Consider the following 26,052-nt stretch of genomic DNA (forward strand, 5'->3'; position numbering starts at 1 on the left):
AGGTAAGTGTAACCTAAACTTCTCTGCCTGAAACTCCATACTATTATTGTAAAACTTACGTTATGCTAGTGTGACAATAAACTAAGATGGCTTAAAACAGTGGCATGGAAAAAAAATCACAATGGACCAAATATCATTTGTTTTTCTTTTCTTTGTGTCATCATCTAGATCGACAAGACTTGATCCATAGGACCATAACCACCCTCATACGAAAAAAATACAAAACTCGTATAAAGCATAGAGCACAAAGCATAGGGTAAGTTTTAAACGAATAACATAAAACAAGCTCTCAAGGTTTAGTCTACATTAACATGTGAGGAAACTTCCAACCACATCCACACGATGGGATTTACCATAGTGAAACTAAGAAGTAACTAAGGTTTCACCGTGCATCAAACTACAACAGTCACACATTTCAGAATGTTTAAAAAGCCCATCGTCAATGACAACATCACAGTACTCCATCTTACCCCAAATCTCTCCTCCCTGTCGCTTTTCCAAAGCAATCTCCGCACAACAAATCATCTCCTTGCCTTCATGTATTTTAGGAAAGAAGAGAGCCAACTTCTTCGCACCGTAGTTCACTGTATTAGGCCACTGTGATCCGGTAGTCTCAGCAGCTAAAAACTCACCCAAACCCCTGACAACACTCCAACAGCTCTGCTTTGGATCATACGCCCTTAACACCTTCCCCCAACAATCGTGATAGTACAGGACATCGTCAACCACACACGCACCATCCCAGTCCTCAGGCATGCACTGAGGTGTGACGGAGATGGGCTGCACAGTGTGAGATGTACAGTCATCGAGATAGTTAAACACATATGTATTGGAACCCAACGAGCCATAGCTTTCACTAGAAGACATAGGAGGAAGTGACCGAACAACGACCAAGCGGTTACTGCTGTTGGCTCTACGGTGGAGAATGTAGAGACGGCAATCACCAGTTTTGCGGTCTCGGAGGACAGCATAGAGACGGTGGTCGGTGAAGCCTAGCGAGGTTCGTCTCTTGTATAGCTTAGGCGAGGCAATGAGTTTCCGGAAAATCTTGGAAACGAGGGAGAGAGTCGGATAATGGCTAATGGGTAGACGTGCTACAATATCAACAATGATGTCATCTGGAAGGGAGGTAACCAGAGACGACAGTGGCAGCTCTGGGGATTGCTCCATATTTTCAGACATCAGTGTATGACGCTTCGTTGGCCTTTCTGAGTCCAAGTCCAGACAGAACTAAGTTTCAATTAAAAACAATAATACTAAGCAGACAGAAAAAAAAAATCAATTTTTATCATTCAAATGAATGTGATAGAAAGAAAATTTGAGATTTTTCGGACAAACCTGCAAATGGCTAGAAAACTTTCAGCAAGGAAGTTAGGGTTTCGCTCAGACACTCAAGAGACCCAAAGAGAAGATGCAGAGTGAGGAGAATCTGTCTACAGGGGTTTATGTTAAAATGCTAAAAGTGTGTCGTTTTAATTGTCGACACAAACTAGTCACATCATAGGTATTTTCTTAATTTCTTCATTTTTTTAGGGTTTTAAACCAATTCACCCTATTAATACTCGTACGCAATGGTAGCTTGATGTTTGTTAGTTGTATTCAGACATTTTTCTTTTTTGCATTCCTCCCAATTCAATTTTGTAAAAAAAAAAAGAAAAAGTAGAAATTTTTTCCTCATCAATTTTTAGTGGAGAAATAAGAAAATTATGAAGTCGTTTCTATTATTAAATAATTTTAATAATATTTGTATATTTTCAAATTTAGTTTTTTGGGAAATTAATCATTGTAATTTTTTTAAAAACACATTCATCTTACAGTCACTATTTCTCTAAAAATATTCAGAAAATTTCATATTCATATTCATTTTTCAAAAAAAAATATTTTCATTCATTTTTATTTATTCTTATCATTCATTTTGACATTAATTAATCAAAATTAATGATAATTATTTTTATTCTATTCTACATCTAAATTTCATATCTTTTTTTTCTTCATGTTCTTCTTTGTTTTAGTACTTTTACTTTATAATTTCTTTTTCGAAGATATTGCATGCATCATAATTTGGTTGACATTATGTAATATAGATATTCTTATTTACATTGTTTATCTAATGAAGAAGATCAAATAGTTTTCTTTGTGTAATGAGTCTTAAATTTATATCTTCTTGGAACTGATATATATCATTTTTATTATGAATTCTTTAGTAGTGAAATTAATTTGAACCCATTTGAGTAGAATATGAGATTTAGTAGTTTTGAGACTTTTACTTTTTAATATGTAATATTAAACGGAAAATAAAAACTGATATTGATGATTTTGTAAAGCTCATTTTTATGGAGGAAAAGTGGTTAACTATACATAACATTGTGCATATATCAAATGAAAGACATTTATGCAAAATTGATTATTTTATATCAAACTATCATTTTATTAATCAAGTTTGAGGTGATATGAATAACTAAATCAAAATATTACGACAATACAAGATAAATAACCTATGATAATAACTAGCACTTCTCGCTAATATTTATGTTGCAGAGTTTTCCGCCTGAGGTACAAAGGAGAGATTGAAGTCATTGAAACGTTCCATCATCCTAGAAAAATCCTTCAAACTATATAGAGAAACAATGCCATACTCTTTGATGTCGAGTCATCAAGATCAGCTCCGTGGACTGCCTGAGTGTTGAAGCATGTAATCCATATCCCAAATGAGTGTTTCGAGTTCTGAGTGTAGGAGAGATATCCTACGAGTTTGATTTTTAGAACCCAATAAATGAGTCTCCCAGGCCGAGACTGTCCAAACTCAACCGGACCCACTATATATAGTGAATCATTACGCCACAATCTGTTAACGTCTCAACGAGATAGACGTTTTGTAAGCGTAATACTTCTGCATATGGAAGTGGAATTTGTCTTGAATTTTTATTTGGCTCTTCAGCATTTACTTCATGCCAAACACGACATTCACCTTCCACGTATCAAACAGTTTTCAGGGGGTTTCTGTTGGTATCTTTGAAAAGATTTTCATTTCTAATTTTTCATATATACTATATTAATTATCACAGTGAATACATGTCTCTGTTTTCGGCAAGCATTTCAATATCGTTTTTTTCTCCAGAATAAATGGTTTAGATTAATATGTAGTTTAGATGCTTGAAAACAGTAGGGTAAGAGACTCAGTTTGGAGAAGAATACCTTGCCCATTAGTGCCTTTGATATACCTTGCCTAAGAGTGCCTTTGATATACCCAACAATTTTTCATAGCTGCAAGCCAATTGTCTTTGTTTGGTTGCTGCGTAAACTGAGATAAAACTTGAATTGCATATGTTGAATCAGATTGAGTAATCGTGAAATAAATGCATCGTCCAACCATCATGTGATATGGTTAACGATGAAATTTCATCCCTCATCAATGCCCATCAAATACTAAGTTCGGCCCAAATTCAACTTACGATCAAAGATAAGGCAATCATCAAGCCCGGCCCACTACAATTCGGCCCAGTCGAATTACATCAGCACGAAGTAAGGGCTTAGGAACGCCGAGTATATAGAAAGAGGAGGAGACAAAAAAAGTCATTTAAAAACCAGAAAAGACCAAGGCAGCAAGAATTAGGATTTTATCATATTTCTCTCTCTAGAAAAAGGACTCTCTACATGGCTCATGCTTGTGATTATCTACAACTTCATCGTTTGATATAACAGTTTCATATGGATTAGTAAGAAATATATTTCTAGTGTTATGATATACACAACTATAACAAAACAGACATCCAAGTGTAGGTAACTTGTTGCGCCGTTTTTTCCATTTTATTTTTTCTAGTGAGAGCGAAATTCCTCAAAGGAGTAATCACATGGTGTTTTTTCTCTGATTTCACCTCAGATTTACTTACAACACACAATACCAGTCAATGACAGCTACATGGAAACGTCTGAAGCTTATAAAAGACAGCACACAAAACAAACTCTTTTGCATTTCTTTTCTCTTCTTTGATTTCTCCATCTTGTTTCATCTATTAGTATCAATATTACATAATACATTTCCCCTGAGAATGAAACCTTGGCCCATAGTGTTTAAGCATTGCCTCCTTCTGGTAATGTGATCAAACGAGTACTTGAGTCATACACCATCGCCGTTCCACATCTAAACCAGAAAATCAGTTTTAAGAATCAAAAACATTTCAAGTATAAACTTTCATCTGTATATAGATAAAGAGTCTAAAGATAAGGAGTATGCTTACCCGGAGCATTTAACATTGTTGGTGGAACCATCATTGGAGATGGATAGTATTGTTCCAAAGAAGGATGTATTCTCTGTTCCACAGTTTGGACAAGGGCCCTGTTAAAGATACATTCCAAGAACATTTCATGAGTACTAATCATTTGTTTTCTGTAAGTTCAAGAACTAATCTGAGAAGAGCAATGGTTTTGACCTTCAGGATCAAGGAGTCTCTGATGATCAGCTTGGTGAGTGATAGCGCAAGATACACAATTGCAGGCACCGCAGCGAACCATGTGAAGATGAAACTGAATGGTTCCGGAAGCTGCAAGTTTTCATTTGCGTTTTTTAATATAAATATTGCAAGAAGATTGTTACAGTTACCTCCAAACTATATAAGAAGATTCAAAAGGGTTTTACCTCGAGCAAGTAAGTGATTTCAAAACCCGTAAGGTCATCAAGGAAGAAAAACCTGGATAACAAAAGTTGAACCTGAGATTATGTTTTGATTTTCAAATCTTGAGAGAGGAACAGAACAGATACTTACAGTCCGAGAGCGACAACGGTTGCTGGAACATTCAACAAGAACATTTTGAAATAATCTACGGCGAGATCACTGTAAACCTGCATGATCATGAATCCAAAACGTCTGAAACTTATGTCATGTTCGACAAAAAATGTTACGTTCTACAATGTCTTATGTTATGTTCTACAAAAAGGTATGAAACTTATGTTATGTCCTACGGTGTCTTATGTTATGTTCTACAAAAGGTACGAATGAAACTTATGTTATGTTCCACAATTTCTTATGTTATACTCTACAAAAGGTATGTAATGTTCTAAACAATGCCTTATGTTATGTTTAAGTTCTACAATGTCTTAAGATTTAAGAATGTAAATGAAGTAGACTGTTTTTACCTTTTTACTACGAAGACTGCATCTAGGACCCTCACAAACAATCTCACTTCCGTCCATCTACAGAAACAGAAAGCAATGATGTACCGGATCCAACATACACATATGTAACAAGATGGGTTAAATTAAAGATATACAAACCTTCAGTTTCATTTTGAGCTTGTCGTATTCTTCATCACTCAAAATTGGATTGCCAGACACATAAGCCATTGAAGCTTCAAGGAATCTTTGTTCATCAGAACCTGAAAACACAAAATAATTGATCATATTCTGCGAACGGAGCATGAAGATACTAGAAAATCATATTAGTGTCATTACTTAGCATGACAACACTGCTTCCTTCCCACATCAACTCTTCTTTAAGGTTATCAAACTCTTCGTTAGACATAACAGCCTTTCCTTCATAATAGAATGACTGCAGAGAACAATCCTCAGACTTAGAAAAAATTCTCTATTATATTTACATAAGACCATCTCCAACCCACCTCTATTTCTATCTCTATATTTTCCCCTAAAATAGAGAAACTCTATTATAAGTGTGAAAATGCTCCAATGTATGCCTCTATAATAGAGTTGCTCTATTTATAGGGAAAAATATAGAGATATGTTATTTTCACCTCTAAATATAGAGGCAAAAAGTAAATTTCCCCTGTACATTGGAGCATTTTCACCTCTATACATTGGAGCATTTTCACCTCTATAATAGACATCTCTATTTTAGAGGAAAATACAGAAGTGTACATTGGAGATGCTCAACCATTAAAAAAAGGGAAATAAATATTTATTTATTGTGTGTTACTTGCATCGCTTGGAGAAACTCTTGCTCCATTTCACCGATTGATCTCTTCTCGTTCTTGTTGATGCTACAGTAAGGTAAGATCTTGCTATCAACTTCTTCCCCACCCACCTGACCTGAAGTCAAGAATGTTCTAAAGGTCGATTAGAACATAAAAACAAAACAAAACAAAACCCACAAACAGTAAAGTTCTAAACGACAACTTGTCTCAAATTAAAACTAAAGATTGTCCTGTTTCACTAGTCGAAAATCAAAACTTTTTCACAGCAAAGTTGTTCCCAAACGAAGACCTAGTCTAGCTAGATCGTAACATGAACACTGTAAAAGGGTAATCTTCCATATTTGAAGTTACGTGTCCAAAAAGATTGAAACTTTATCAAGAGGGCAAACTAATCAAAGACCTGACTGATCGGTAGTGGCTTTGACGGGTAATAAGAAAAGTCTTCGTCTGAGAGAAATGGATCGTCCATGGCTGAAGTGAGCAGACTGTGTCTTCGAAGGAGGAGATGAACAAGTGGTGGTGGGTTTGCGAGAAATTGGAGAGTGAAATCGAGGGATTGTTAGAGCAAACGCCATCTTACTACACATGTTTGTTTTCTTCTTCTTCCGGGTAAATAGAAGAGCGGGATTGTTCTTTCTTGTCTGTTTGGAGAAAGGAAGAAAAAAAAAAAGGTTGGGAGGTTTGGATCTGTGGTTGAGAATTGAGATTATGATGGAGGTATTCTGATTTTTTTCGTAACGTTTGTCTGTTTATTGGAGGGAGAATAAGAAGGTGATAAGAAAAGATAGATCGTGTGGCGATGAAGAGTTCCACGTCAGCAATGAATATCTAGTTATTCTGATTACGCATAGATTGCGTTTGAAAAGAAAGTAGAAGGAAGAAAAAAGATCTCAAAGGAAGAAGGATAAGAATTCTGCATGACTAGAAATATTGATTCTGAAGCCCACGACTGGCCCAGTTTTATATGAGAGAAGTGCGACTGACTTGTAGAAACTGAGACACTTTAGACTATCTAGAATGCTTTGAATATTTTGATATTCAATAATACCCTATTTTTTCCTTATTAACACTTTACATTATTTTTTATTTCTTCCATCTCATTATTTGAATTTAATAATCTACAATATTTTTGTTTAATATAATTTAATATTTAAATAAAAAGGATTTATATAATTGTTTTCATTTTTTGATGACAATTAGACTTTCTTTTTAGATTATATCTTATTAACACTAAATTACATTAAAATAAATAAAATTACAAATTTTTGTAAATAAAATATTAAGTGGTAGAAAAATATTGTTAAAATTTATTTAACATACAAAACATTTTTAGAAAGTTTTATAAGTTCAAATCAAATAAACATAATCTCTATTTGTACAGCATACAAAATAATTAAGATCAATATAATTTTTATAACTAATATATTCTAATTTAATGTCCTGGAGTAACAAGTGATGGTTTGTTTATGTAAATTCATTTTCTTACTAGGGGAGTGTTCGCGCGAAATATTGTTTTATTGTTGATAGGAATATTGTTTTATTGTTGATAAGTATGAGTTTTATGGATGATATAATTATGTAGTCGTCTTTATTTATTAAAAGTATTATTTGATATTTTTACTGTATTATGTAGTAGTAGGTGATATGTTAATATATTTTGTGTTTGTTTTTTCAATAACCTGTTGTCGTGTATATAATAGTATTTGTTAGTGGTGACGTGAGTCTCTCATATAAAACATATTTAATTTCAATAACTTTGCATTTATATATTTGTTGATTCTAAGATTAACGATTTCAGAGTCAAAATTATATTTTATTTTATTTTCAAAATTTTGAACATTATTTTTTTGAGATGTTTTTTGCCGTATCTCCATATTTTGACCTTACCTATCACCATCTTTGTATTTCGTTTACTTTACCGGTGCTTCTCCCAGGAATGATTGTTATGTTTTGGAGTAGAGTTCTTATTGTCCGTCTTGTCTTGTGAGATTATCTCATATTTGTTGTAGATCGGGTCTATGAGTTCCAAGTTGTGCGGTTGTTTCTCACTGCATTGTAGGTTTTTTCGGTCAATATTGATTGCTCCTCTTATTCCTTAAATTTTGGCTGATGTTGGAGACTACATCTTCTTGGGTTGGGTCAGAGTTTAGGCGTCGTTGATGTTTTTTCCTTGTCGTTGGCTTGACGTCGATAGTCTCTGCTCGTCTTGATTTTAAAATTTTGTTTTTTTCGCGATCTAACTTCTTTTATCTCTTTCATAGCTTGAATATGGCTCTACGGTTTGCTAATTTCATTTTGTTTTCCATTCCCTCGCTGTTCTCTTATTTCCTTGCAGTTTTCATTGCTGCTCGCATCTCTAGTAGCTCTCATTTCTGCCATGTTTGCCACTCTAGGTTTGGATAGTGTTTTCCTCCGTGTATGCTCAGTGAGCTTGGAATGTTGTTTATGGTATCAAGCTTGAGCTCTGGTTTTTCGGTGGTTGACTTCCATTCTCACTCCCTCAGGTTGTTTCTTTTCTTTCCATGTTTCTCTTGGTATAGGTGTACGGAGTTAATCTCATGGAGCTTTGGCCCTTTTTATCTAGAGTTTTGTGGTTCTTCGCTTGCATGTGTGTCTTGCTTTAGTTTGTGAGGTGCTTCTTACCTCTTAGCTGGTGGATGGGCTTTTGGGGCTTCAGGCATGTGCCTTCTTACTTCGTGCTGACTTTGGCATTTTGGTCATTTTTTTTTTCTGACTTGCTTTCTTGGTTCTTTGCGTTGGTACTCTATCACACAGATTGGAGGATTGTTTTGTCTCAGATTTTATTTTTTTGTTTTTTCCCGACTTCTGATTATTTTAGCTAAACTCTGTAGTAAGATGAGGTAATTTAGTGTTCATTCTTAATCTCTTTTCAGCTTCAGAACTTTATTGAGTTAGTATTATTATGGAATTTTGCATTTTTTTTGTGGCCGTGGAGGTTTTAGGTTTAGACCATATGTTGTGCTCTAGTTTCTTCTTCTTAGTTTAGTTATTTTATGATTTTTAATAGTGAAATAAATATTCAATTTGTAAATAGAAAAATAGAAAATAGTAAAAAATAATAAATAGTGAAAGCTAATATTATTTTTAGTTGTTCATAAATTAAATATTAAAAATTATTTATATTATTTTACTTATTTTTTTATTCATCTTGAATTTTATTGACCAATAAAATAATTATCAAATTTCATATAATGATTCTTTGTGCGAGAACGATTAGATAGCTAAAATTTACAGAAATTCTATTAGATTCGAAAATTTTGCTTTCTTTTGTTATTTGTTTATCTATTCTAATTTTCTGAGGTTTTGCATTATTCAAGTTTCATCGGTAATTTTTTAATATAACAAACATGTGAATTTTGATGAAAAATAAAAAAGGACATGTGGCAGCAAACCCCAATGCCACTTGTCAGAAGAAGGGAAAATGCCTACTTTATATATAGAGATGTCTAAACCCATTTTATAAACATATTATTTTGGATTCGTGTTATTTAGGTTAGAGTTTCAAATATTATTAGATATCATATCAAAATAAATATAAAAATGAATATTTGAGTTACATAGAGATATTATTAGATATCATATCAAAAATCAGTTAAGTAATTTTAAATATTTATTTATCAAAAATTTAAATGCAATGACAAATTAATAAAGTCATATTAATAAATATTTTCTTCATTAGATGTAAAAATATTTTCTTTTGGTTAATTTTTTTGAGTCAAAATTCTTTCAGTTAAACATAATTTAAAATTTGTCAAAATCTCTTATATATTAATTGAAAGACATTGCATAATTTTTTGGTAATCATGTGTCATCACTGGGATGGTTCTTGTACTCTTTATAAAAATAGGTTGGTCCTTCTAAACAAATATTATACTTTTTATTAGACAACCAATCAAATTTATTAGTGGTGTACAAAAAAAATATTCTTTATTCTTTCCATTAGTAAAGCTACGGAATTACCTAATATGATTAACATATATATGACAATTAGTTACTATGAATAATAAATATTTGATAAAAAAATTTGTATCCACCTTATTTTTTATTTAATTTTAATAATAAATTAAACAATAAAATTAATTATATACTAAAAGATTTTAATTTTTTCTCATTCATTATATTTTGAATTTTTAAAACGACTATAATAATATATAAATTATCATAAAATTGTATGAATATGAGTCTAATTTAATAGATTTCATATTATACATATATATTTTAATATCGTTTAAATTAAACTATATAGCATATAATATACATAAATACGTTAATTTGAAATTTGCATTGAAAAAAATATTGAGAGCTTAATATTTTAATTTTGAAATTTGCATTGAAAAAATCTCAAATCTCAAATTTTGTGATTAATGGTTAATTTTTTTGTTACAACAAATATACAAATGTTAATAAAATCATATTAGTAGAAAGTCTCAATAATAAATATGTATATTAAAATATTCTATATATCTACGGCAATATCTTTGAAATTTAATCATATATCATATAAAATAAGTAAAATAATTGTTGTAATTTATTTACCAAAAAATTATTATAAATAAACAAGAGGTAAAATAATTGTTGTAATTTATTTACCAAACAATTATTATAAATAAATAAGAGGTATTGTTTTGATTTATTTACTTACTCTAATTTGATTCTATACATAATACATAAATGAACACAAAATAAATAATAATATGTAAAAATCTCTATAATATTATTTGAGAAGTCGGTTTCCTATGTGTCGCGCTCACATTAATTCTTACGACGGTTATTTATAGAAGTACCATTAATGAATTAAAATATTGAATTTAAATGCTATTATTTTTTTTTTAAATTTCGTTTTTAATTTTTTAAAAACATATATAAAAGGAAACATTTATAAAGTTTAAAAACGAATTTAAAATGATAATATATGTATATATAATATGATTTCATTAAAAACAAATTCACAAAATAATAATATTCCGTTAAAAACTTGTTTTTACATAACAAAAATATACTTTCTAAGTAATACAAATACTTATTTATATCTAAATTTTTACTTAGATGAAAAAACATTATTTTATAGATGATTTCATATCAAAAAAGTTCACAAAGATAATCTTGATATTAAAAAGAATACTATTCCCTTAAAACATACTTTATATAATATAAAATAAATGTATTTTCAAACTAATAGAAATATTTTTTTTATATCTATCTATTTTCTTAGATGATTACATAAAATAATTAAATAACATAAACCGATATATATATATTTAATTGACTAAAATAGTTTATAATAATTGTTATTGAAATATTTTTTCGTAATATTTAGCTGACCATAATATCTTACAATTACGGTTAAAAATACCTATGAATAATATGATTTCATAAAAACAATCACAATCACAATTTTAGTGCTGATTTTTAAGAGATATTAAATACAGAACCTAAAAATAATTGTTTATGATAAGAATGTTTTGATCAAATAATTACAGAATATTTTTAAATAGCATATAATTTTAGTGAGGTATATATATTATATTTTATAATTATTTAAAAGTATTTTTTCTTAATATTTAGTTTCTTTTTTAATTTTATGTTTTCTTTATGTTTGTGGAACTTAATATACCTATAATCAAAATACACAACCAAATCTGAATTTTCATTTTTAAGATGATCAAAATAATTTTCAGTTTGTCTTTCAATAAATCTAAGATATACAATTATTTTAAATTTATAAAATATTTCAATTATTGTAATACTGATATTCATTTATGATCTTACAAAACTTTATCAGCTATACTTATGTATGTAATTTTCTATTGATCATCTCTTTATTTTCTAATATTTTTTTAAAAATCAACATATAATTTTTATAAATGAAAATACATGCACATTTAACCGAAAAATAAAACTAATTTGATTTGACTTAATTAAAAAAAATTAAAAGTGTGTTTGAAGTTTAAAGAATATATGTAACTTAATATACTCACAACATGAATGATTCGATTACTCCAACTTATATCCAAAATCAAAGTTCTAACTACAATAAAAATATAATTTTATAATAAAAATATAATTATATTAATAAATTAAATTAAATATAACTAATTGTTACAATATAATATTATATATATGCATGAGACTTCAGAATATTATCGTTATATTTATTTATGTAATTTTGAATCAAACACTTCAGTTTATTTTTATTTAATTGTAAGCACAATATATATTACGTTATACATAATTTTATTAAAATATATTTACATATCTAAAAAAATAATCAAAATTAAATATAATTATAATAAAATATTATAGTTGAATTCAGAGAAGCCGATGCAATCCAATATATCCAAGTGATAAACAAATCGATTGTTGAACCAAGAAAAACAAACCGGATAAATATAACATATCCAAATTCATATGTCTAATTAGTATAATATAATATTATTAATATAAATTAGACATATAAATTATAAATTGATTTAAAACCAAAAGTAAAAATTAATTAATTATAATATACTAACTTTATAAAAATTTATATTCGTATCAACCTAGTGCTTAGCTATTGGTCAACGGCAAGTAAAAAAGATAATCCATCGGACAAAAGTTGATCTGTTTATCCTTTCATATTCGCTGGTACATGTCAGTATTGATAGTTATTTAATTTTTTTCGGTGACTAAAGAAACCGAAAGTATTTTTATTCGGTTGCTTGATCAGGGTCTTGTCTTTTCCTTTAGGTATTGTGGCTTTGTGTATGTAACGTTCATAGCGATAACCCAGAGGAAGAGACCAGAGCTTGTTCCAAGTGGACAAATTAGTATGGGTCATACCGCCGATCCAAACTCGTTTGGGGCCAAAGATGATTCTGAGAAAATCTCCGTAAACAGCGTTTTGGAAGCGCATTTCTCCGGTGGTAATCCTTCGGATCAACAAGAAGAGAAACGGCTAAAGATCTGTGTTCCTCGTAAGAAACGTCATAAGTATGACAAAGGGCAGCAGAAGGTCATACAGACCACTGCGTCGAGTTTCATGAACCTCGTCCAGCAATTCACCGGGGATCCTAGCTCTGTTTCAGAGTCAAAAAGTTCTAACACAGGCGTCGTTGCAGCATCATCATCTTCCTCTACATATTATGATGTTGTAATCAGATACAGAAGAGGGGACATAGGAAACAATGATTTCATTAGCCATCTTCGTGCTGCGCTTTGCCGGAGAAGGATTTCTGTTGATGAAGACTTTGATGAAGTGGATACAGTTCCAGATTGTAGGGTTTTGATCATATTCTTAACCAGCACATACTTCTCTTCTACCCTATTAAACATTCTTGAACACCAACGAAGAGAGTATCAAGTAGTTTATCCTATTTTTTACGGTCTATCACCATCTGATTTGATCAGCAATAGCAAGGTTTATGATATATTTTTTCACCAAGACGAGGCAAAAAGGTGGCAGGCTGCTTTGAAGGAAATAACTCAGATGCCTGGCTACACATTGACAGATAAGTATGTTGATCCATGGTTTCTAAATGTAGAAGTCTTTAGTTCGATTCCATAGAATAAGACAGCTTTAACCATTTCCAACATACTTCTTTATCTCCAAGAGAAAATATAGAGATAGGTTAGAGATGCTCTTAGTGGTTCCTGGTTAGAGTTTGTATGAAGCTTTTCGATGATCTACTATTCGTATCTTTCCCTTATACTTATCTCGTCTACTTTATTCTTAAAATCTTGTAGGTCCGAGTGTGATCTCATAGATGAGATTGTCAGAGATGCTTTGTCGGTTGTCTACTCCAGTTACAAGGTCACCATGGTTGGGAGGGATATGCAGATAAAGGAAATTTTGTCACTGCTTTGCGTTGAGTCTCCAGATGTTCGCAGCATAGGCATATGGGGTACAGTTGGTATAGGAAAAACAGCAATTGTTGAAGACATCTTTCGCATAATTTCTGTCCAATATGAGACTTGTGTCTTCCTTAAGGACCTTCATAAAGAAGTAGAGGTAAAAGGGCAGAATGCTGTGAGGGAGGACTTTTTGTGTAAACTTTTAGAGGTAGAACCAGATGTCTTACGTACTTCCAAGATTAAAACAAGTTTCTTGAAGAGTAGGCTTCAGCGTAAAAGGGTCCTCGTTATTCTCGACGATGTGAATGACTTGAGAGATGTTCAAACTTTTTTGGACAACCTTATCTATTTTGGTCCAGGAAGCAGAATAATCATAACCTCTAGAAACAGACATGTTTTTGTACTTGGCAAAATCAATCATGTCTATGAGGTCAAGCCATTAGATATTTCGACGTCTCTACAACTTCTCGATCGTGGAACACTTCAGAATGTTTTGTCACCTGAGGTTTACAGTAAACTGTCACTTGAGCTGATCAAATTTTCAAATGGAAATCCACAGGTTCTTCAGTTCTTGAGCAATAGAAAATGGAATCCGATATCAGAACAAGTTCAAGAAACATCTCCCATTTACATTCCAGGTATATTTGAAGGAAGCTGCTGTGGGCTTGATGACAATGAGAGAAGTATATTTTTGGACATTGCATGTTTCTTTAAAAGGATTGATAAAGCCGACATTGCAGTGTTGCTTGATAGTTGTGGTTTCTCTACACACATTGGGTTTAAAAGTCTTGTTGAGAAATCATTGTTAACCATATCACATAAGATGGTGGATATGCTTCGATTTCTCCAGGCAACAGGTCGAGAAATTGTTCGCCAAGAATCAGTGGACAGGCCTGGAGACCGGAGCAGGCTGTGCAATTCCAAAGATTTTATGGACGTCTTCGTAGATAACACTGTAAAGTCTTTGTCCTCTTAATGTGCTGTTCTTTCTGGCTAAATTGTTTCTTATTGCTGGTTAACTTTATTGCTCTTGGTCGTTTCCAGGGCACATCAGCTATCGAGGGGATTTTCCTGGACATGTCGCAGCTGAAATTCGATGCAAGTCCCAGTATATTCCAGAAAATGTGTAACCTTAGACTGTTAAAATTTTATTGCTCCAAAGTGATAGAGAATTGTGGAGTGTCTTTACCTCAAGGTCTTGAATACTTGCCGAGCAAGCTAAGGCTTCTGCACTGGGAATATTATCCTCTAAGCTCTTTGCCGCAATGTTTTGATCCGAAGAACCTCGTAGAGCTCAACTTGCCATATAGTTGTGTGAAAAAACTTTGGAAAGGAAAAAAAGTAACGTTCAAGATTTCTTTACTACCAAGTCATATAAATATGATAAAACCTTGAAGTGTTGCTGATGTTTGTTTCTCTCTTTTGCAGAGTTTGGAAAAGCTGAAAAAGATGAGAGTTAGCTACTCCTACCAGTTAACAAAACTCCCAAGACTTTCAACTGCGCCGAATCTCGAGCTTCTTGATCTTGAAGGTTGCAACAATTTGGTGAGCATCAGCCAGTCTATATGTTATCTTACAAAGCTTGTTTCTCTGAATCTGAAGGACTGCTCGAATCTGGAGAGTATTCCATCTACGGTTGATTTAGAATCTCTTGAGGTTTTGAATATTTACGGCTGCTCAAAGCTAATGAATTTTCCAGAGATTTCACCAAATGTGAAACAACTCTACATGGGTGGGACTATGGTACAAGAAATACCGCCGTCGATCAAGAACCTGGTATTGCTCGAGATACTGGACCTGGAAAACAGCAAACACCTCGTGAATATTCCAACCAGCATCTGCAAGTTGAAGCACCTTGAAACTCTGAATCTCTCAGGATGCTCAAGTCTTGAGCGGTTTCCAGGCTTGTCTAAAAAGATGAAATGCTTAAAGTCTCTTGATTTAAGCAGGACGGCCATTAAAGAGTTACCTTCCTCTGTTTCATATCTGACTTCTCTTGAAGAACTGAGACTTATAGAGTGCCGGAACCTCGCAAGCTTGCCTGATGATGTGTGGAGCCTAAGATTCAAGGTTGAATTTCGCCAAATTGATACAGCGAAGTTCTCACGACTTTGGAATAGATTAGGATGGCTTAAGAAAGATCAGATCTCTTAGATTCTTCTTCTATAAACCCTGGAATGGACACAACAAAGATCGTTGCTAGTTTCTCCAATGTAATGACAGACCCAAGAGTGCGAAATAGAACTGATGAGTGGCAGAAGAAGGAATAAAGTGAAGAGGAACTTCTAAGTAGAAAAGAAGGTTTGGTGTTATCCAGTGGCGGAGGTACCTTGTAACCAGGGGGTCACATGACCGACATGGATTCTTCAAAAAAAAAAATATTTCCTTGTATTTTTCATTTAAAATATAATAGAATCTTGAACGTTTAATCCATTTGACCCTTGTAAAATTTAGTTATTATCAAACTGACCCTAGTAAAACAAAATGCTGCCTCCGCCACTGGTGTTATCAGTTTACATGTACTATAAGAGTCAAGAGTCTGTTCGTAATTGAGATATTATAGTTAACAATAAAAAAAAAATTCTAATCTATCTTATTAATTTAGAGTCTTAATTTTATCTACGATTGAGAAGTCATAATAGGACCATTATATTAGTAGTATAACAAAATAATTATATAGTAGATATCAACCAATTACTATGATATTAACGTTTATATAATTTTGACAAAATAAATCTATTAATTATTTTAGTTTCGAAAAATCAGTAACAAACAGCAAAATTATAATCTCCTAACAAGATTTGCGTATATTATTTAAATATTGTTTCTGAAATATATAATTTACACCAACATTGATATCAACACTATTTATATAATTCCCTCACGTCATAAATACTATAGTATACAATTTTAATATTTTTATTAATAAATATTTTTGTAGTTCTATAATGTTTATAAGCACCAAAATAAATTAAACTATTTTGCATTTGCAATATGTAACACAACATCATACTTTTTTTCATGTCAATATAAAATATATCTCTAACAAAAAATTATCCGCGCAAGTGCGCGGTTAATTAGTTTTTTTTTAAAACTCTGTCGCTTGCGTGAAGAAGGGTGATACTGCGGTGTCGACTAATCCTATGAAATTTTTTCTTGATGTGTTGTTAGCTCAAAAATGAAAATTGTCCAATCAAAACCAAAATTTGAAAGAAAATAGGTAAATACGACCACTGCTTTTGAGACTATAGGTTGGTGTGGCATTCGCACGTGCGTATCATCAAGATATAAATAAGTTACACGCCTAGAGTATAATGAAACGTGTGTTGTTATATAGGTTGGTAATTGTGTACTTGGTGCTTATAACGCTAAATGTAACATATATAAAGAAGATCCAACAAAACACTGCGTTCTGTTTTCACGTTTTGGTTATTCTGAAAAATGGGCGTGATTACTCCTATTGAGACTCTGTTATTAAAGTCTCAACATCGTCTTCTTCAACCTCTAGATCATTCCTACCCCGTGGTTTTTCACAACCATCGAAGAGTAACAAATTTCCCGCGCAACAGCTTTTCACCTTTTTGTCTAGGTTTTTTCTTTCTCCTTTGTTTAAACATTATTTAAAATCTTTTTTTTTTAATGAAAAGTGGTCATTTTTAGATGTGTATAAGTCTTCCGTTCTTGTTTTTGATGAGATTAATTCTTGTGCAGGATCATCATCTGTAGATTTTCCATTACGCAGTGGTCCGATTACGCAAAGTAAGTACATATATTATAGGAAGAATTCTGTATTTGTTTTCTTTTGGAGTGAAGCAATTTAATTTTTGAATGTGTTTAATTTTGGTTTTTGCCTTGTTCTACAATCCAAAGATGATAGGTCGAGTTATCCTTGGCGGAGAAATGTCTCAGAATCTGACACAAATGAGGTAAAGTACAATCAGCAAGATCCTGGTCTTTTTTGCTTCCTTGGCAAGTAATAGTTGTGTTTGGTTTCAGATCTATAATAAGCAAGTTTCTATAATGGAAACATTAAAGCAAGCCAACTCTTTTATTCCTCATGTGATTCTCTCAAGTACAATTTTAGCTCTTCTCCATCCACCTTCTTTCACATGGTTCAAGCCAAGGTTCGAATGATCAACCTTAATTAATTACAACTTTATTAGCCATTATAATCTCTAATTACTATTTATATCCTTCGTTAGGTACTTTGTGCCTGGCCTAGGGTTCATGATGTTTGCTGTTGGAATCAACTCTAATGAACGAGACTTCCTTGAAGCTCTTAAAAGACCAGACGCTATTTTCGCTGGTTACATCGGACAGTACTTGATAAAACCTCTTTTAGGTTACATGTTCGGTCTAATCGCTGTTTCTCTTTTCAATCTACCGACTCCTATAGGGGCTGGAATCATGTTGGTCTCATGTGTTAGTGGAGCTCAGCTATCGAACTACACAACTTTCTTGACAGATCCTTCGCTCGCGCCGCTTAGTATTGTCATGACATCGATCTCAACCGCTACGGCCGCCCTGGTGACACCCATGCTTTCTCTCTTACTCATTGGTAAAAAGCTTCCCGTTGACGTTATTGGGATGATCTCTAGCATTCTCCAAGTTGTTGTTACACCTATTGCCGCAGGACTACTTCTAAACCGGTAAGTACATTACATATGGGTCGGATCAATACATAGCCTCAGTGATTTTTGTAAAACCAAAAGTCATATTGATGAATTTAGATAAGATCAGTTTATCCTGATTAAATACACTCAACGTACTTAATGGCTATTGAAAAACTAAAGTTACATGAGAAGTGTGACCGCAGGTTATTGCCAAGGTTGTCTAATGCAATCAAACCATTTCTCCCGGCGTTAACGCTAATCGATATGGCTTGTTGCATCGGAGCACCCCTCGCTTTGAACATAGATTCAATCTTGTCTCCGTTCGGCGCAACCATTTTATTCCTCGTCATCATGTTTCATCTCTTGGCTTTCGTCGCTGGTTACATTTTCACTGGTTTCTTCTTCAGCAAGGCACCTGATGTAAAATCCCTACAAAGAACATTATCCTATGAAACAGGAATGCAAAGTAGTCTTCTCGCTCTGGCCCTCGCCACGAAGTTCTTTCAAGATCCTCTCGTTGGAGTGCCTCCGGCAATCTCCGTGAGTTCGCAAACGACCTCGTTTTGCCATATATCTTTGCCTTTAGTTCTTAACAATTTTTTTCATTCTAACTGGAGACAATTTGTTATTTTTTGTAGACGGTGGTTATGTCTTTGATGGGTGTCTCGCTTGTTACGATATGGAAAAACAGAAAGGAGTAGTGACATGAGCCCATTTAAGGGGTTTTCCTTTTAAATGTAAGCCAAAACAGAGTCGATAAACCAGAGAATAATACGAATGTATGAATGTTTATACACCCTTCATGTGTAAGACTTGTGGTATCAAGTTGAGACTTTCTAGGACAAATATATTAAGAATGCAATTGTGTTCATGCGAAAACGGATACTGAACTTGAGAGTACATTATAGTTAACTAGTAATCGGCCCGCCCTACGGACGGGATATTGACTATTTGTTATTTTCATAAAACTATTTTTTGTGAACAAATTCTTTTGTGGCGGGAGTTTGCATTTAGAAGTATTGATCATTAGAGTGTAGTTTTGTTTCCGGTTGATTTCGTAGTCACGGTTATTGATAGGATATAATATAACAAATAAATGGTAAACCTAAAAGAAAAGAATTTGTTAGTAGGAACTTATTTTGTGTGTGTTCAGTAGTAAACAAAAGAACAGCATTATTTGAAAATTCTAAATTTGAAGGAACAAATGACCATGCTGGATATGAGACAAATCTTTGATGTCTCGCGGTAGAAGTGCCAGCCAGGATGAGAAGAACTAATCTTAGGTTGATTTCTCTTTAATATAAGCTTCACATAAGACGTATTTGACAGGACAAAAATATGTATTTGACAGATCATCCAAATAAGAGTAGAACTCACCTTATAGATATTCAAAATTAAACACATAACCGAAGCGTATCATCATTCTGTTAAGAAGTGTGACTAAATTGAAGATATAAAAATCAAATGCTTTTAAAACGTTTCAGAAATTTTCATTTTTTGGCTGTAGTATCAGGTCACTGAAAATATTCATGTATTGTCTTGCATGAACATTAAGATAAATCAAAGCTGGAAGCTGGAAGCAACACCTGAACTGATATAAAACCTATTAAAAAGATTTAAAGTATTTTGCCGAATATTTTTCGGTTGAACGTTGGAAGATTGTTTGTATTTCCTAGGCATGTCAGCAACATTGGGTAATTTGTGCAGTTGTTATTATTTGGGTTTGTGAATCGTGGTGAACTTTTTTTGTAGTGGGAACTTAGGTTGTTGAATTGTATGTATTTATGTTCGAATGGTTCTAGCTTGCAAGTCAACCAATCTTTGAGTTTTTTTTTTTTTTTTTGTAAAAACCAATCTCTGAGTTTTAATCTTATTTTGTTGCAGAGATTTGCCGTCTAATACCCCATTTGTGAGAGCTTGTTATTTCTTGAATATAAATATGTTTGAATTTTCGTTAAATTATATTAGTTATAATATTTAATAAGGTATATCTGATGAGGCTCATATGTTAAGCTTTTGAAAGCTAAGCAGTCTACTTGTTCTAAATGGTATTAATTATTGAAATTGAAAACTTGAAACAAAACTTTGGAAATCAAGTCATGGAAAACCCATCAGTTTCTACAGTTGTGAAGTCAGTTTCCGGCATAGTTGTATTATGTGTGTCTTCATTCTACAGTCCTTAACCTATTCTTCTTCCAGTTGGTCAATCTGCAACTATTTTAACATACATAGCTGCTGCTACTGATAAGAATCCTTCACATTGTTTGAGCAAGACTGTTTCTTGTGCAGTGATATGCATCATTTCCGCCATTACTGAATTCATTTCATCTACCTACCAATGACAGCAAACAATAAAAAGAAACATGCATTTAGATAAGGTCCACAAAACACCAAGCAACAGCCAGTAACTAATACTCCAAACAATTCAGCCTCTGGACGTATGCACATACGAACGAACATCAGCTAGTTTTCACTTTATATCTAATAATAACAATTATGATATTTGTATGCCTCTCTTTACTCTCACGAAAACCATTCTTCTGCAGTATGTGCACATGTCTCAGCTATAGTTTACATTGTATATTTATATTCTTCCAACCACACCAAACATTGCACAGAGAAGCGATAAGAGAATAAGGCGATAAGAGAATAAGCTTCATAAGATCGTTATAATTCCTGAGAAAAGTAATTTACCTTTGATATCAGCGAGAGAATATGGAAGATGCCATACCGTGCACAACAGCCAAACTAACAATATGCTTGAGATCTAGAATATCAACCTAAAACACAAAAAAAAAAAATCAGAAACAGACTCAAATGATACAAAATAAGCCAAAACAAACACTCACCACAGCTTTTTCAATAACTGGAAAACGAAGCGTGCTGGCTTTCAAGGCTTCAATTGCTCCTAACAAAGAAACTGAATGATCTCTATCCATAAGAGACCATTCTTCTAGGTAACCCATCTACGTATCCAAATACAATCATTTTTGTTAGCATAAACATAGTAACTACAAACACAATTATAGAAAATTACAGGATAATTCACATTGCTAGAAGTTCATATTCTCACCTGCTCCTTCAAGATGGAAGCTACTTTCAGTTTCTGCCTCTGCAAGAGCAACCTGATTCGTTTCAGAGTGATAAAATGGTCTATCTCCGAGATTGATACCCATGCATTCCACAGACATTATATAGCCTGTTTAGGTTGAGAAGAGAGGAGAGATGCTTTGAATGAGGAATCTTTCTTGGAGTAGGTCGAAGGATTTAAGGTCGTTAATGCCAATCAATCAATGCATCTGGCCGTAACGGTTATGGGGAGAAGAAACTCAGACGAAAGGACACGAACACATCTCGATCCAGAGATTCTCATGAAGATTCGTCTCAGATAACTCTCCCGAAACTCCATTGTCGATTATCTCGAAGAACACATGAACCCTAAGAAGTCGATGGTCGTCGTTTGGAAGAAAGTAGGTGCGACGAAAGCTATGGTTTTTTTTTATAGCCCACGTCTAAGCCCAAATATTTAATACGGGAAGCCCATAGAATCAAACGAAAACGAAAGGAGCAAAAATGAATCAAACGCAGCGTATAGTTTAAGTGGACAGGTGTCGCAACGCCAGAGCTCAACTTTCCTAGGTGGATGTTAACGTGGCGCGCATAGGAAAGAGCACACAGTACTTTATATATAAAGAAGCTTTTTAAGCATTTTAGATCCAAATCTCTTTATTACAACAATCAAGCAAGAAAATATAACAACTTCTTGGTCTCATTATCTTTATCTATTTGATGCATTAATTACATTTGTTCATTTTGTGATACTAATGGAAAACATCTTGCATTACTATATTTTTAAGTAATTAAACCACATGATTTTCATTCATGCATGTATTTCTATTGCGCAATGTGCATAAACATATTGTCTAATTTCCATTGAGTTGGATTATAGCATGTATTGTGAGCAACTTCTTTTAGGTCTTTAGGCTTCATAAACCCCTTCGTCGTTTGCTTCATCATTAAAAGATAACATTCTTTAGTTATATTTGATGCTATTACAGAAAGATTCTCTGTTTAGTTTGTACCAATGAGAATGAAAGATAAAATTTTCTTCTTCACCCTTTCTCCTTGAGACCACTTCTCAAGTTCTACATTTAAGCAAACTTCAGACTTTATGACTGTTTCTATTTAATTAAGAGTTATTCTTGGATTTACGAGGTTCACCAACCAATGGGATTTCATTATTTCAATTTCGATATCTTTTAAAAAAAGAAACAAAATATTATAAGTTATATTATGTTTTAAAAAAAAGTAAAAAAAATAGTGGTTATATTCCATAAACCCTAAATCCTAAACTCTAAACCCTTGAGTGTTTTAGTGTTTAGTGATTTTGATTCAGAGTTTAAGATTTATCCTAGAGTTTAGGGTTTACCTAAGAGTTTATGGTTTAGGATTTATGGTTTATGGATTAGGATTTATGGTTTAATGTTTTGTTGACGACGTTAAAAATATGTTTTTTTGTAATTACTACTATTTTTTTACTTATTTTTTTATCTTTTAATTTTAAAAACATAATATAATTTGACAATATTTTGTTTCTTTTTTTAAAAGATATCGAATATGAAATAACACAATTCTATTGGTTGGTGAACCTAGAGATACATCCTAAGGGGTGAACTCAAGAATAAGTTCTTTAATTAATACACAGTAATAGCCAAAATCAGAAGTTATAAGGCATATCTTTTGGCAATATCAAGTTGGTTTTATTATTTAGCTTTGGTTCAGAAAGGTAGAATTATATCCAGAGTAAAGAAAACATCGAGACGTTTGGTTCTACAGAGTCCAAACAACATGATGTCTTCGCCATTAAGGACCCATTAAGGAATCATACCACTCCCCCCTTTGTTTTGATTTAGTCCACCGGAATTAAGAAAATTACATTCTTTTAAAAAGCATTTTTAAAGAAATAATTTTAAAATCACTTAACCAATTATAAAAAGACAGTAAAATTTTATTGTTAAACCTTTTAAACAGCATAAACCTTCAAAAACGTCATCTAATTTGAAATTAAGCCACTTAGACCATTTCTAATCCATCTCTATAATAGAGATCTCTATAATAGAGATTTCTAAAATAGAGATAAAAATAGAGATGATGTTTTTGTTCTAATATGTTCTTCTATATAGAGAAATGCTATATTTGCCTCTATAAATAGAGAAATTAAGCCACTTAGACTATTTCTAACTCATCTCTATAATATAGATCTCTAAAATAGAGATAAAGATAGAGATAATGTTTTTGTTCTAATATGTTCTTCTATATAGAGAAATGCTATATTTGCCTCTATTTAGGAGAAAAAATAGCATTCCTCTATTTATAGAGGTAAATATAATATTCTTCTGTTATAAAGAAACACATTAGAACAAAAATATTATCTTTATTTTTTTTTTAGAGATTTCTACTATAAAAATGAGTTAGAGATGCGGTTATATATTGTATTTGCAAGTCTCATGATTGTTCCATTTGAAACTTTAACATAATTAAAAGAAAAAGAAGAAAAACTAAACGGGTCTCTAATCAGAATGGGTATGACTTATGAATCATGGTGGAAGATGATGCAAGCATTATCTACGAAAAATGAATTCGTGGTTTTGCTCAAAAGTAGAATGTCATGTCTGACTAGACTAATAATTTTGGACTTTTTCTTGGGTTCACCCCCTAGGGTGAACCTTTAGGTTCACCAACCAATAAAAAGTTGTCATTTTAGATCTAGTATCTTTTAATTAAGGAAACAAAATAACTTGCCAAATTATATTATGCTTTTAAAATAAAAAATAAAAAATAAAAAATTAAATAAATAAAAATAACAATAGTTCTAAAAAAATATTATTTAAAAAAAATATTTATTTTTAAGATTTAGAGTTTAGTGTTTAAGATTTATAATTTAGAATTTATCCAAATGTTTAGTGTTTTTCCAAGGGTTTAGGATTTACCTAAGGGTTTAGGGTTTACCCAAGGGTTTAGGGTTTACCCAAGGGTTTAAGGTTTTCCCAAGGGTTTAGGGTTTAGGATTAGAGTTTAGGGTTTAGTGTTTTGTTGACAACATGTTTAGTGTTTTTCCAAGGGTTTAGGGGTTTACCCAAGGATTTAGGGTTTACCCAAAGATTTAGGGTTTAGGATTTGAGTTTAGGGTTTAGTATTAGAGCTTAGGGTTTAGTGTTTTGTTGACAACATTTTTTTTTTTTGAATTCGTTTTTTATATATTATTTTTATTTATTTTTAAATTTTATTTTAAAAAAATAATATAATTTGCAAGTTATTTGGTTTCCTTAATTAAAAGATACTAGATTTAAAATGATAATTTTCTATTGGTTGGTGAACCTAAAGGTTCATCTTAGAGGGTGAACCCAAGAATAACTCATAATTTTGTATATTATAAATATTTTGTGATTGCCTCATCTGTCTGACTAGACTAATAATTTTGTATGTTATAAATATTTTGTGATTGCCTCATCTGTCTTGGCAGTAGTATCGTTCGGTGGCTCCTACCAAAAAAAAAAAGTATCGTTCGGTGGCATCATTGCATGCGTTTGTTCCTCTCTTTACAACTAGTGGAAAAAGATAATTGTGTTACTTTATTCATAATATAAAGGTCTATTTTTATTTATAATATAGAAATTCCTAGGAGATTACATCGTCATAGATAAATAAAAAGATTACAAATCATAATTTTTTTGTTATAAGCCATCCACAATTTAGTTCATAACACTTCCCCTTAGATGTCATAACCATTTAGAGCTTGTAATGTATTTTAATGTTGCTTCATTAAAACCTTCTCAGAAAGACCACAAAACTATAGTGAAAGAAAAAGAGTACAACACACATTACTTCCCCCTGATTTGGACATTACTGAAGGTCCCTTGGACATCTCCAATTTTCTACAATGATGATGAAGATCTTGGGCAGAATATGTTTCATCCTCGAATATGATAGTTGGTTCTTCTTTACCATCGGTCATGCCACAATCTGATCGAACATATTGAGTCATCGACCTCAAATACACACACACGAAATCTTGGATGATGTTGCTGTGATATGCGTGTACCACCATGTGTAAAACATAATCTGTCTAAAAACAAATCAACAAAACCAAATAACCCCTCTTTGGACTGGTTAGTATAAAATAAACCAAAATCAAAGGCTTCTTCATCGTTCTTCTTATAGACCAATCAGATCAGTGTCTAAAACAAGACTTATGCATCGTCCATCTCAAGACTAAATGGACTTCTTTATCGTCTACCTTTGGACTGAATGGATCAGTGTCCAAAACAAGTGATGTCACGCCCATGTACTAGATAATGAGTGAGACTGGTCCATATTAAATCTCTTGAGTACTTTTTCTGTATATAATATTTGATGCACAAGGATTTCATTATTAATCACTACAAAAAAAGTTCACATTGATAGCACATTGTTATAACACGTTTTACTGAACTGCTATCGTAGATGAGTTTGAAATTTCGGTACTCTATAATAGCATTAGATAAATGCTATGATAGAGTAAATCCTAAAATAGCACTTAATTAATGTTATTTTAAAAATTAAGTGAGCGGAAGATAAAATTATTGAACCCACCAATACTTAGCGGGAAATTATACTTAAG

At 32.3% G+C, this 26,052-nt stretch overlaps 4 protein-coding genes, 1 long non-coding RNA gene and 1 other non-coding gene across 7 annotated transcripts; 2 read left to right on the plus strand and 4 right to left on the minus strand.

Moving 5' to 3' along the window:
* Positions 1-259: 259 nt before the first annotated feature.
* LOC106386316 (F-box/kelch-repeat protein At4g38940-like) lies at positions 260-1,453 on the minus strand. 2 transcript variants are annotated; one of them, XM_013826176.3, is made up of 2 exons: positions 1,339-1,453; positions 260-1,230 (listed from the first exon to the last, which is right to left on the minus strand). In XM_013826176.3, exon 2 carries the CDS (start codon positions 1,180-1,182, stop codon positions 364-366), a length of 819 nt encoding a protein of 272 aa, XP_013681630.1. In that variant the 5' UTR covers positions 1,183-1,230; positions 1,339-1,453; the 3' UTR covers positions 260-363. The 2 variants fall into 2 exon arrangements, with proteins under 2 accessions (XP_013681630.1, XP_022553861.1); XM_022698140.2 differs by having other exon boundaries at positions 260-1,208; positions 1,339-1,450.
* Positions 1,454-3,840: 2,387 nt separating this feature from the next.
* LOC106388570 (PGR5-like protein 1B, chloroplastic) lies at positions 3,841-6,820 on the minus strand. Its single transcript, XM_013828673.3, has 10 exons — positions 6,329-6,820; positions 5,931-6,043; positions 5,450-5,546; positions 5,273-5,373; positions 5,135-5,191; positions 4,764-4,840; positions 4,637-4,688; positions 4,431-4,541; positions 4,239-4,336; positions 3,841-4,141 (listed from the first exon to the last, which is right to left on the minus strand). The coding sequence occupies exons 1-10, from the start codon at positions 6,513-6,515 to the stop codon at positions 4,072-4,074; spliced, it is 963 nt and encodes a 320-aa protein (XP_013684127.1). The 5' UTR covers positions 6,516-6,820; the 3' UTR covers positions 3,841-4,071.
* Positions 6,821-12,503: 5,683 nt separating this feature from the next.
* Positions 12,504-16,212, plus strand: LOC106388571 (probable WRKY transcription factor 19). Its single transcript, XM_048750977.1, has 4 exons — positions 12,504-13,440; positions 13,672-14,734; positions 14,824-15,120; positions 15,208-16,212. The coding sequence occupies exons 1-4, from the start codon at positions 12,758-12,760 to the stop codon at positions 15,931-15,933; spliced, it is 2,769 nt and encodes a 922-aa protein (XP_048606934.1). The 5' UTR covers positions 12,504-12,757; the 3' UTR covers positions 15,934-16,212.
* Positions 14,378-15,188, minus strand: LOC125583658. Its single transcript, XR_007320696.1, has 2 exons — positions 14,969-15,188; positions 14,378-14,865 (listed from the first exon to the last, which is right to left on the minus strand). It is a non-coding gene; the product is annotated as an uncharacterized LOC125583658 (long non-coding RNA).
* An 893-nt stretch (positions 16,213-17,105) lies between the features above and the next one.
* Positions 17,106-19,271, plus strand: LOC106388573 (probable sodium/metabolite cotransporter BASS5, chloroplastic). Its single transcript, XM_048750978.1, has 7 exons — positions 17,106-17,368; positions 17,491-17,538; positions 17,650-17,705; positions 17,776-17,903; positions 17,982-18,428; positions 18,596-18,932; positions 19,031-19,271. The coding sequence occupies exons 1-7, from the start codon at positions 17,221-17,223 to the stop codon at positions 19,091-19,093; spliced, it is 1,227 nt and encodes a 408-aa protein (XP_048606935.1). The 5' UTR covers positions 17,106-17,220; the 3' UTR covers positions 19,094-19,271.
* Positions 19,272-20,428: 1,157 nt separating this feature from the next.
* On the minus strand, positions 20,429-21,866 carry LOC106356092. Its single transcript, XR_007320697.1, has 4 exons — positions 21,466-21,866; positions 21,242-21,358; positions 21,087-21,172; positions 20,429-20,724 (listed from the first exon to the last, which is right to left on the minus strand). It is a non-coding gene; the product is annotated as an uncharacterized LOC106356092 (transcript).
* Between the last annotated feature and the right edge of the window lie 4,186 nt (positions 21,867-26,052).

Source organism: Brassica napus, chromosome C3 (genome assembly GCF_020379485.1).
Source record: "Brassica napus cultivar Da-Ae chromosome C3, Da-Ae, whole genome shotgun sequence".
NCBI classification, from domain to species: Eukaryota; Viridiplantae; Streptophyta; class Magnoliopsida; order Brassicales; family Brassicaceae; genus Brassica; species Brassica napus.